Raw genomic sequence first — 12,637 nt, 5'->3', positions numbered from 1 at the left:
TTAATAACTGGTAAACTTTACACTGCTTCTGCTTCTGCTTCTGCATGGAAGGGGCCTGCCAAGGGCTTTAACCTGTTACCTAGCGCTAGTCTGTGTTCCAGGCTGTTGTTAGGGACACAGCAAGTACTCTTTACAGACTGTGTAACGCTCACACCCACCTTACGAGTTAAGGATTAGCTCATTTTTACAGGTGAGTAATCAATCATACTTCGGTTCAAAGACTCCTCTAAGGTCACCCAGCTCATAGATGGCAGAGCGTGGATTCAGACGTCTCTCTTACTCCAAACCTAGAGACCTTAACTACTAAGTGACCGACCACCTGGTGAGTTGTTGCTGTGGTCCACCATCTCGCTGGTTTGTGTCCTAGCCTCACACAGGGACTACACGGGCCTTTCTGCTATGTGACTTCTAGCCAGACGTCCAGACCAGGATTGCTGGTCCAGGACTGTGCCTATGCCAGAGCACCAGCACATTCTCCACAGGCGCCCTGATCCTCGGGAGGATTTGCTCCATGCGCCCGGTCATTTCTAACAGCATCTCTCCAGGTGTCTGGGCCGCTGCTCCCTTCACTTACGCCTCCCAACACTGGATCGCATTTCCCTAGCTACGGATCACCGCCACCTGGCTCCCAGCACCCCGACCTACGGAGAAATAAGGGCTGCACAGTTAGAAAAACTTCTTTTGCGAATGGCTCTTCTTCAGACCGTGAGCGTGTAAATGGATTCCCTCTGTTCCACCCCTGCTAGAAAGCCCCGCGAGGCCTTCAGAGGAGAACAAGGGGATTAATTTGGGAAGTAGGGACAATCAGACCCCAAAACCCACTCTAGTGCCATGATCGGGGAGAAGATGCTCTCCATGACAGCTGTGATCTGTGGTCTGAAACACAACCTTCCTCAAACCGAATACTAGCACAAATGCAGTCGTGTTCTTTTTGTCAGGAAGTTGCTGTAAATGCCTAGGAAGCTTTGGTGTGGTAACCCCAGAGGATTTCAGTAAAGGTAGGAAAAGAGAATTTAGAGTCAGCTTAAATTAAGAGGACAGAACTGCTAGTCCAATGTATCTAAAAAACAGGTCTTTTTGACTGTGCATTAGCAATCTTGATTATGTAGGTGACATTCTTCAAAGAAAACTGTTTCTTCCTGCTACGTCGAATAAAGCCATCTTCTTCCCGCAGCACCCTTTCTACCAAGAAAGTTTTGTCGGTAAGACCTGAGGCCGCTCAGTTCCCTTCGTGGTCCCGGGATCCAGACGCCCTTGTAGGCAGCTTCTCCCGTGCGTCGGGGAGGCGCTCCCTCCCAGGCTGCCGCAGGCACAGAGCGGGCACCTGAGAACGACTGTCTGTGCCTCACTTGCCTTGCCTTATCCCGCCCTGGAGTAGCTCCTAACCCCCAGCGCTGGCAGGAAAAAGGCCTCTCCATTTCACAGTGAGCAGCCGGAGGGAGAGGAAAATGGGCCTTTAGTATGGCAGTGCTGTGGTGGCGCCAGCACAGTGGAAACAGAGCTTCTTAGTGTCTCCTCAGAGCTGAGCTTACTTGAAAGCACTCGGACCAAAGGTTCTTACGGAGTTTGCAAGTGGCCTCTCAATGTATATGTAAACATAGAAGGTCTCTGTCCTAGGTATGCGGTTGGTTGCTGGTGGATGCCAGCAAACAGACTCCTCGTGGGCTTATCTTTAAAGCATTGACACCCAGCTTAAGATGTGGTCTGTCGCATTTAACCATGGTTCTCCGTGAATTCCCTCATACTGGGGTGGGCAAACTTCTCCTGCCAGAGGCCAGAGAGTAAATATTTCAGACTTTGCAGGCCATAGGGTCTGTAGCAACGCTCCCTGTGCTGTCCCCGCACAGAAGCAGCCATGGGCAGTCCATAAACGAATAGGCGTAGCTGTGCTCCATTTACAAAAACAAGACCCCACTTGACCTTAGTTTGCCAACCTCTGCCTCAGACCAAAAGGGAACTAACTGCTCCCTGCAGTAAGAAAGAGCCCTGTGGGAAGAAGTAGTAACAAGGTTACCTGCTTTTCTAGAAGAGAAATTATTAGTGGGTTCACATTCCAATATGTACAAAAGCAGCTAAAACTCTTTTCATTAAAGCGATTGATTGTCTTGATCAGGCCAGATTAGCTGCCTAGAAACAGCCCCTAACACTTGCTATTGCAGAACCGATGCCATTGCCCAGAGCAGGCAAATCAAGTAGCCATTACACAGACTGGTGCAGTTACTCACTTGCCATTGGAGAGCCGTGGGGCTTTCACCTGTTTCTTCTTCTGCCCTGCAGGCCTCTTCCTTATCCTGGGTTTGATACTCTACCCTGCTGGCTGGGGCTGCCAGAAGGCCATAGGCTACTGCGGACACTACGCGTCGGCCTACAAACCCGGAGACTGCTCGCTGGGCTGGGCCTTCTATACCGCCATCGGGGGCACGGTCCTCACTTTCATCTGCGCCGTCTTCTCCGCACAAGCAGAAATTGCCACCTCCAGTGACAAAGTCCAAGAAGAGATCGAAGAGGGGAAAAACCTCATCTGCCTCCTTTAGCTTGGAAGAGACATCAATGCCGTTTTCTTGCTCGCGTAACCTTGTGAAACACTTCACTTCTGATTCTGTCGTCTGAATCAAGTGAAGAACTAGCCTTTACCTACCAAAGCCACGTTCCACAGCCCTGAGCCTCGCCAGGACCAACGACAGGCAACACCCAGCTGCACAGAGTGACTGCACAGGAGGGCCACGGTGCAAACTGTAAGAGATGGAACGTGAAAAGAGTACATAAACCCTGACACGCAGTTAAGTTCTGTCAGACTCCATCTCCCCCCAAGCCTCAAGGAAGGATGATGATCTAAACCATTAAAGCAGCAGTTTCTCTGGTAACAGAAGAGACCATTGGCCAGATCTGCAGGCTGTTGAGAGACGCTTCTGCACAGGTTGCATGCCTGTGAGCATCTCTGCCTCGGAGTGAGGTTTGGGGGTTGGTGCTTTTGTTTCCTCCTAGTTCTTTCAAACTGTCTCAGGTGGAGACTGCAATGAAGACTGCACACCCACCGGGGAGAGGATGTGTGCTAAAGGGCCGAGCAAGACACTGTCGGTTGCTTAGCTGACCCGAGGGGTCAGCAGGGACAGTGTGGAATTCTGTGGTGGGACTTATTCTAGGCTGAATTCCAGAGTCAGGTGGATCAATTGATCTGTCACTCCAAGAGTTTAGAAATTTGAGAAAAGGAAGAATAAGGACCTGTCCAATCATGAGAATAAAAGTACAAAATCCTGCTAGTGGAGACAAATTCATTCCATTCCCCAGCAGCCAGGCTAGCACCAGTACTGGCCCAGTCTCCTCTTCCACTGGAGATCACATGTTGTTCTTCTAGGGCTAGGACTGCGCTTATGACTGCCAAAGGAAACCTCACTCTGTTTCCTGATTCCAGGGACAGAGGTCTCCGAGCCAGCTGTGGCTCATTCATCTGGTGACTGGGAGAGCTTGCCAGAATCTCAGCACTTGCAGGGAGACCTTTTCCCACTGTGTGGTAACCATGCTGTATTCAGCTGTATTCCTAACCCCCCAGCAGCAGCAGGATGGCATTCTGTGCAGAAAAAGGAGCTAGAGATGGGAGTTAAGTTTTTCTAGTTACTGGTGTTGGTCCTGAAAGCAGACTGAAATAACATTAAATTGCTCTAACTGGTGAGTTACATCAAAGGCTTCATTCTCAGGAAAGCACAGAGTAGATAGAAAGTTAATGCAAAATGAGAGCTAGACCAAGCTCATAGCACCTGCCTATACCTGTTTACAGAATGAATGAAACACCACTATTAAAAAGGATTCAGGGGCTTTTAATCTAGTTTCTATAAATCACCAACATAATTGATTCAGGAAAATGATATTAGCCATCACTTCAGACTTACTTTGGAACAAATCAAAGTGACCAGAAAGAACTTAGTCTGGTATTATCCTGAGCTTCAGAATTACAGAATGCGATAGAAACACTTCTTTGCAATTTAAGCAAATGGAGTGGACCTGCCAAATTTCTGGAAGGACTAAAAGGACAGGTCTCTTTAGGCTTATGAATCTGCTTACTTGAGGGATTGCTTTGTTTTGAAAATTTAACAAATAACTATGAACCTTGTTTGGGCAAGGTATTGTGTGCTATACCAGGCATAGAACCCTGATTCAGATTTTACAACACTGCCCTGAGTAAATCATCTGAAAGCTGTGTGAGTCTAAAACCATGCCTTGCTGCACAAGTAATTGCTTTAGTTGTTCCATTCCAGTTTAATTAATTCCATTCTAGCCTTCGGCCTGTACCAGAAACCGTTTTTACCTCACAGATAATGAGCTAAAGGGCAGGAAGGCGGGGGCATGGAACCAGGTCTTCATGAGCTCACCATTCTTAGACCAAAGTTCAGAGTAAAAGCAAGATGTACATCTGTGACTTCAAGGGGTATCCTCAAGGGGTATCCTTATGTATCCTCATAGCAGCCTGTCATAAGGGCTCAGGACACAAACAATAACTGTGTCTGACGCCACACAGAAATAATAGGTTATGGCAGCCACTGGACAGGACCCCTGTCCCTTACTGTGCATCTGTATGCTCTAACCAAGTTCTGATGCCATCACAGTCATGGCTTTTTAACCCTTGGCAATAATTTTCATTTAAAAAAAAGCAACTCCCTCCATCAGGCAGATAATTTAAAACCCAATTTTTTTTCTTAAATTTATCATCACAAGATTCACCCTACTTCTTCTTCTATACAAGACAGAGAACCCATGTTACAACACTAATTTTACACTCTCACTCTCCTCGCAGAGAAGTCATAAGCTTAGAGGATTCTCTAAGCACGTCCATCATCTTTACTGCCTGACTGCGCCTTCACTGAGGGGCGGTGGAGGGCGGGATATTCCTAGGTCACTCTGATAACAGAAGTCATGAGCGAAAACGTGACCTCTCTTGGCCAGAAGAAAGTCACCTGACAGTGTTTTCTTCATCAGTCTGAATGCTACAGAAGACCAAAAAAAACCCAGCACATGTACACACACAAAACCACAAACCACTAAAAGCTGCTTAAACACTGATTTGTTAAGCAGAGCAGAGATGAAATTTCTCTAGCAGAGAAAGAGTAGAAAGGTAATGTGGGCCTTTTAAACCTTTAGTCCATTTAGCCAGGCTTCAGTTGGGATAGGTGGAACATCAAAATCAGGCTAGTCTAGACAAAAACTGCATGGCTGTTTAAAAACCACTGCATAGGAGGAATGTGTTAGAAGGAAACAGATTGAAAACAATTAGACAATCGTTGACCCGCAGCTATTTTTCTAATAAATTTCTATCAAGCGCCTCAGTCTAAAAATCTAATATACCTGGACCATTACTACTACCAGCAAGTCTTATTTATTTTTTGCCTGCGTTTGTGCTTAAAGTTTTGTGATGGGGCTGCGCTTCTCAATGAACTCCAAGAAGGCAGAAATGTTTGCTTTGGAGTCTGTGGATTTTTTAAACCTGTGTGCTGATTCAACAATGTTACATTAATTGTGTAAGGGTTTTTGTATAGTTATCAAACATCTGTGGTGTAATGATCTTTGTTAAACATGTATTCTGTAAAGTGCCATAGTCTTTTTTATGTGTAGCATATTTAAAAAATATATATGTATATTATACATACACAAGTCTGTGTGAAAGATGTGCAATAACAAAGGTGTATGTATGTTTTGTTTTTTGGAAACTGGACAGGAGTCAGAACAGAGATTGTTTCTGTTTTGGCAAAGGAGAGTTAAACATTTTGCCTTCATGGCCTAGTCATTAACCCATAACAATTTTAATGCTACACCAACCTATGTGAAGAAAAGACTGGTATGAAATCATTTTTTCCTGGGTCTAAATGAAAATAATCACTAGATTTATGTGAAAGTTAAGCCAGCAAGACAGGCCCAGTTAATGCTAGTCTTTCATGTGAAATGTGAAGCTGCCACGTTGCCTTTTCTGTTTGTGTGATAACTAGTAGCTGGTACATAATCACTAAGGAGCTATTTCTTAACATGCTTTGATAGACCACGTTAATGCTAGACCACTATTTAAGGGCTAATCTCACACCGTCTTAGCCGTAAGGGTCTGCTTAGAACAGACCTCTCTGTGCAATAACATGTGGCCACTGGAAATCCCTGGCCTGCGTTTGTATTTGGGCAGCAATGACTCCCAAGGGCCAAAAGAAATAAAAGCACGACTGGGATTTCTTCTGAGACTGTGGTGAAACTCCTTCCAAGACTGGGGGGTCATGAGGTGCTTTGGCGGGACTCAGCACCACTTGATATTCAACAGCCACTTGAGCCAAATATAAAGTTGTATTGCCGCTGATGGACTCCACGCGAGCCTTTGAATTTCTGCTTATCCTGTTATATTGTAAACTAATACATTATTTGTCTAGCATTGATTAGGTTCCTGTGCGTATGTACTTTCACAACATGCTCCCCTCCCCTCCCCAGATATGAATTAAACCAGATCTTGCAAACTCATTCCGATTCAAGTCTCAGTATATCGGTTTCAATGTGATGTGTATCATTTCATCAAGAAGATATCTACCAATCAAATTTGAAAGACTAACTTATATGTAACAGTGACCACAGATATTCAGGTATTTTAACTGTGCCATTCACTAGTAACATATATACACCTACCTTAGGTTAGCTTTAACTTCAAGATGAGCATGTGTTTCTTCCTTGGAGAAGCACTGATGTAATTATAAATAGGGAGGAATGAAACCCTCTCAATGCTATACAGATATTTTAAAGTAAAGAAATATGGAAATGCTTCAAAGGATTTAAAACGCTTTATAAACAATGTAAAGAAATGTGTATAACGAGGGAAAAGTCAACAGAAGGACACAGTCACCCCTTCCAACAAAAATAACAAAGTTAAAAGCCAGTCATGGAGCAGTTCACATCCACATTTCCCGAACGTAATCCTGCCCATAAAAAACCTCATCTAGAAGCAGAGTTCTAATTTAGAAACTCAAAGAAGACACTAACAACCCTTTTCATAAACTCTTACTCACTCTGTATCACGTGAAGCACTTAGTGATAGAATATACAAAAATAGCTATTTTCCTGATCTAGGGCCTGTGACAGCTGAAACTACTTGTATGCTTTGGCTTCTAAACATACCTGACACATGCCTGATTTCTAATAGGAATCAAAATTAAAACTGACAAAATTACCCAAATCAATAAAGGCAAAATTCTTCCATTTATGATCTAAATAATCCAAGCAAAATTAGACATTTTCAGTTGCTTTTTCAGCTCTTATTACATCTTCCTCAAAAGTTAATCCACAGGAGAAAGGACCCTGGCTTTAAATTGTGGCACAGGCTGGGTAACCTTCACCTGTGCTTCCTATTTCATCATTAGCAATTTTGCTACCGGATCAACTTTCCATGACTGGTCTTCCTGGAACACGCTGCATTCAACTTACTCCTAGCTCACCTTAAAGCCTTTGCCTAACATAGAAAGAGTCTTGACTATTCTGGGCATTTCCTTTAAATGGGTTATTTCGGTAGCTTCCAATAATTCAGTGCCTTTTTAGACTCTCAAACACTAAAGGATAAGAGCATCAAAGCAAACTTTCAGCCTACTCTCCAAAGCAGCAAGAACCAATAACTGTCTTGATTTCAGGGCCCTATCTGGTTGCTTAGTCACTTGGCTGGGGCCATCCACCGCTGCCCCTGCTATCTTCTTCCTTACAGCTTCCTCCTCACCCTGGAGAGCTCTGCAAGATAACTCTTTAAGACATGAACAGCTCATTTTGCTTAGATACACAGGATGTAAATAAAAGCATAAATGAATAAGAGGAAGTAGTAAAACCACACGGAAAAGAAAAATCAATCAAATAACTTGTAGCTCTTAGTAGCTCTTATGGCTTTTTATAGCCAAATATCCTGAAAAACCTAATACCTATGCAAGCAGTCCACCAAGTGCCTGTGTTTGGGAGAAACCACTAAAATTTATTCTCAAGAGAAGGAAGCCTGAATTAAGGCAGGAGATAGTGAAGACAATGAGATGAAGTGAGTTAGGGAAAAAGAAGGGACAGCTTGGGGACTGACTGGAAGCAGTGGGGGGAAGAGGGGAAAGAGTCTAGGACGACTCCCAGGCATGTGGTTTGGGCACTAGGCAGAAAGTGGTGCCATCACCTACATCAGGAATCCATCGGGGACAGAGACAGTGAAGGTTTTAAGCTTCAGCTTAGGCTGCCAATGGCAAAGTCCTGCCTGTGTGCAGCTAGGAATATACCATGGAGAGAAGACCAGCTTGGAGATAGAGATCTGGGAGTCTTCAATACATATGGACAGACAATAAGAATTTTTAACCATTATGCACTTTTCATATGCAGGTACTGGGCTAAGCACTTCTTTTAATTCATTTATTCATCAAAACCCTATGAGTAGAAACGATTATTATCCTCATTTTACAGATACATTAACTATCACCCAAGCAACTTAACTGAGGTTAAGTAATCTGCCCCACATTAAAAAGCTAGTAAGCCAAAGCTCAAATACAGGTTTGACACCAAAGTCTACATTCTCAAACAGCTGTAGTTTCTTTCTACCAAGAATGTACCGGGTGAGAAGGCAATATTAACACAAACCCCCAGGGGACACCAACATCTCTGCATAGTAAACTCTTAGAATAACCTCCAAGTTCAACTCCAAAAAGACCGCACCGTTAAGATGACAACTGATAAAAACACTGCTCCCTTTCAGAGAAAAACCTGGTAATTTTCCATACTTTTCAAGATGACAACATACATACCAATTTGCTCAATCCTGAAAACAGAAACTAAAAATTCATCAAGTATATGACAGTGGTAAAAAAAAAATGACAGTTTTGTTTTCTTATTATAAATAATCTCTTAGCAACGAGGTCCTACTGTACAGCACAGGGAACTATATTTAATATCCTGGGATAAACCATAATGGAAAAGAAGATAAAAAAGAATGGAGGGCTTCCCTGGTGGTGCAGTGGTTGAGAGTCCGCCTGCCGATGCAGGGGACATGGGTTCGGGCACCGGCCCGGGAAGATCCCACATGCTGCGGAGCGGCTGGGCCCGTGAGCCATGGCCGCTGAGCCTGTGCGTCCGGAGCCTGTGCTCCGCAACGGGAGAGGCCACGACAGTGAGAGGCCCGCGTACCGCAAAAAAAAAAATAATGTATATGTGTGTATAACTGAGTCACTGCTGCACAGCAGAAATTAACACATTGTAAATCAACTATACTTAAATAAAAAAATAAATTATAAAATAAATTAATAAATAATCTCTCATCCAGGATAAGCAGCTATTATGATTACATAAGAGGCCTATTTTCTTCATAGCCAATCTAATAATTAAATAAGGATTTGTTTTCAACTAAAGTTTCTCCAAACACACACACAAATGCCAAAGACTATTTATAAGTTAGCACTGCTGTGAAGAGCAGGTAGCAGGTACTTACCCACATGTGTGGAGCTAGGCCTTGGTCTGGAGATTTCAAAAATAAACGTAATTTTTTTCTTGATTACTGTATATTTTTCTAGGGTCCACTGTCCCTAAAGGATGGATATGAATTACTGAAAATGTGGAAGGATGAAAAAGAAATAGAGAATTGGAGAGAGGTGGCACCATGTGGCAGAAGCAACCCCATGCTTGGCAAGAGTCACGGGACACTGGTCTAGCTGCCTCTCCCTAGCCCATCACCACCACTCACTAAGTGACTGGGATAATTTCCTATTCCTCTATAAAAATGGGGCCAATAATAGAAATACCACCATAGGTTTGGTGTGAGGATTAAGTAAGTGATGTATGTGAAGCATTTAGTATAGTCTCTGATATACAGTAAGTCCCCAATAAGTTATTATTAGAAGAAAATTAAAAGAATCTTCTGTCCAGACTGGTATCACTTGGAGTTGATCTTAAAAATTAAGAGTTGTTCTAAAAATTGTGAAAAATAACATAACCTGTTGTTAAAACCAATCTAGTTTTGGGACTTCTCTGGCAGTCCAGTGGTTAAGAAACCGCCTTCAAATGCAGGGGATGTGGGTTCGATCCCTGGCCAGGGAACTAAGATCCCACATGCCGTGGGGCAACTAAGCTCGTACACTGCAACTACTGAGTCTGCACGCCACAACTAGAGAGCTCACATGCCACAACTAGAGAAGCCCATGCGCCACAACAATGACCCAGCACAGCCAAAACAAAAAACAAAAAAAACAGTCTAGTTTTACCTAGAGAGGCTCAATGGATTGGCTACCTGAGGGCACCAATTTTTTCCATCCTGTACTAATCATCTTTAGCTTAGTGCTTTCAGGAAGTGGAAGATTTCTCTGTGGATACAAGATATATGGTCACTCCTATTTAGCCAAACTAAAAAATAAAAATGTAGTGTCAGGTGATTCCATCATCTCTGGGAAACCAGAATGCTCAGAAAACCTCCTGATTATTTGTCAAACTTGTTGATGGCAAAGCCTTTTTAGAAAAGGAACATCCGATCCTGGTAGAGTGTAAATAAAGAGGTCCTGCTCCTGCAAATAGAGGCACAAATTGGTACAATTTTCTGGAGAGCCATCTGGCAATGCACATCAAAGATCTTAAAATATATACTTACGCTTTGACCCAACAACTTGTCCAAGGAAAGAACACAAGCTTGTTCTTTGGCCCCAAATTTAGCCAAAGAATTTGGCTAAATTAGCCAAATTTAGCTAAACTTGGCCCCAAATTTAGCAACAATATATCCCTTGATTATATTAATTAATTATATTAATTTAATTATATTTATAATAAAAAAACTGAAATTCAGAACCTAAAGGAATAACAGGACTTTGAAAAATAATATATGATACATGTATATAAAGGTAGCTATACAGCTACTAATGTTACAGAAATAATTCATCAATGTGAAAAATTCCACATATTTATATCATCATTGAAAAAAAGATTACAAACCATTGTGTTAGTTAAAATTCTCTAGTAAAAAGTAATAGGAAACCAACTCAAGATAGCTCAAAGAGAAAAGAGTAAGAATTTTACCTGGAGAATGTAATATCCAAACAATGAAATATGGGTGAACAGTCAGGCCTCATACAGGAAACAGAAAGCTGTTAAGATCTTTTCTATGTCCTTCATCCTACTTGTTTTTGCATGTCTGCTTCATTCTTCACTTTCATTACAGATCAGCTTTCTAGTAACTCTTCTGAAGTCTTGGCAGAATATGGCTATCCACATGTCCCAATTCTGCAACAGTGTAATTCCAGACAAATCTACATTCAGAGTAAAAATTTAATGAGCCACGCATGACTCCATTATAGCTAGGTGACATCCAGTACCAATGTGGTCTTCAGGGGCCCAAAGAAATGGGGCTTGTGAGAGCTAGATAAGCCATCCCCAGAGGATCTATTACAAGGATGTAGAAGGAAATCTTATTTCTTAATATTAGAAAAAAATTGTCTTCCTAGGAAATTAATAGAAATATATGAACCAAATTTTAACAGTTATTTATGGGTGTAAAATTATAAGCAACTTTATCTCCTTTTGCTGTAAATATTTTTTATAATTTATATGAAATGTAATTTTATAAACTAAATAAGTTAATTTTAAAAGCTAAACTATCAGGTCATTATGATATAATGCTAAGTGAGGGAAAAACAGGATAAAAGTTCACATTGTTTATATCCCTTAACTGTGTAAAATGTATGTATAGAAAAAAATGGAAAAAATACAATAAACATTAGCAGTGGTATCTCTAGATGATAAAATTACATATTGTCTTTATTTTCTGATTTATCATTTTCCATACTCTTCAATATTTCTACAACAGATATATATTTTTCATACTGGAAAAAAAAATTACTTGAAGGGATATGTATGCCCAGTGGGCTCAGTTTCTGTATAGGAGACTATAATATTGTAGGAACCACTGTCACTGCCAGATAAAAAAGTTATTCGGGGCATCTTTTTTCCTCACCCCCAAGCACCTGAAGAATACTATAAATTGCCAATAGTAACAACTACACACAACCATGATTCATCTTGAGAATCACTGGCCCACAAAATTTTTAAAGAGTTCTGGAGGAACTCTAGGATTACAGCTAAGTGCTAAAAACAAGAGTTAAAAAATAAAATTTGCAGGCTATGATTCTACAGATTCAACTGTTTAAATGTAGACAGGATAATATTCAGAGTAATCTTATACAAGTATATGAAACACTACTAGGCACAAGAGGATTAACGTCTTTCTGTCCCCAGTAGAGAAAAGATAAAATGGGTTTTAGTGGCAGAAGGACTTTAACTACACCATCAGCCATGCCAAGCCCAGAAAGTTATAAGATGAAATATAAACCAAGATTTGGATAAACTTAAAATTTAACACTTGCTGCATTGTTACATACTGGCTCCCATGTCCCTTGCCATTTGAAAACATGAAGAGTGCCAATGAAAATTCTCCAAGTTGAAGGCTTTGTCTTACCAAAACCACAAAGTTAAATTGTAAATATGAAACCTACAGGAAGGGTAAGAACACTAGAGGGGAGCCTTTCCCTATTTTCCTGGAATCTTCAAATTAAAGATATCTATATATCTAGGATACATTAGTGGCAATGCCTGGCTGGCTTAGAAATTTTCTACAGATTCCTTCCTATCTTTC

The 12,637-nt window shown here is 41.7% G+C and overlaps 1 protein-coding gene across 5 annotated transcripts in view; it reads left to right on the top strand.

The window, feature by feature from the left end:
- Positions 1–6,486, top strand: part of LHFPL2 (LHFPL tetraspan subfamily member 2) — a 173,510-nt gene extending 167,024 nt beyond the window's left edge. For all 5 annotated transcript variants that reach the window (XM_024755666.1, XM_024755665.1, XM_024755669.1 and 2 more), the window contains one exon: positions 2,278–6,486. In XM_024755666.1, the coding sequence (XP_024611434.1) occupies positions 2,278–2,534 (257 nt within the window). In that variant the 3' untranslated portion in view covers positions 2,535–6,486. The remainder of the gene's footprint in view (positions 1–2,277) is intronic.
- Positions 6,487–12,637: the final 6,151 nt, after the last annotated feature.

The sequence above is a fragment of the Neophocaena asiaeorientalis genome, unplaced genomic scaffold (assembly GCF_003031525.2).
Source record: "Neophocaena asiaeorientalis asiaeorientalis breed wild unplaced genomic scaffold, Neophocaena_asiaeorientalis_V1.1 scaffold37, whole genome shotgun sequence".
NCBI lineage: Eukaryota > Metazoa > Chordata > Mammalia > Artiodactyla > Phocoenidae > Neophocaena > Neophocaena asiaeorientalis.
The sequence above is the reverse complement of the archived record's forward strand: the minus strand, read 5'-3'. Positions and strand labels throughout refer to the sequence as shown.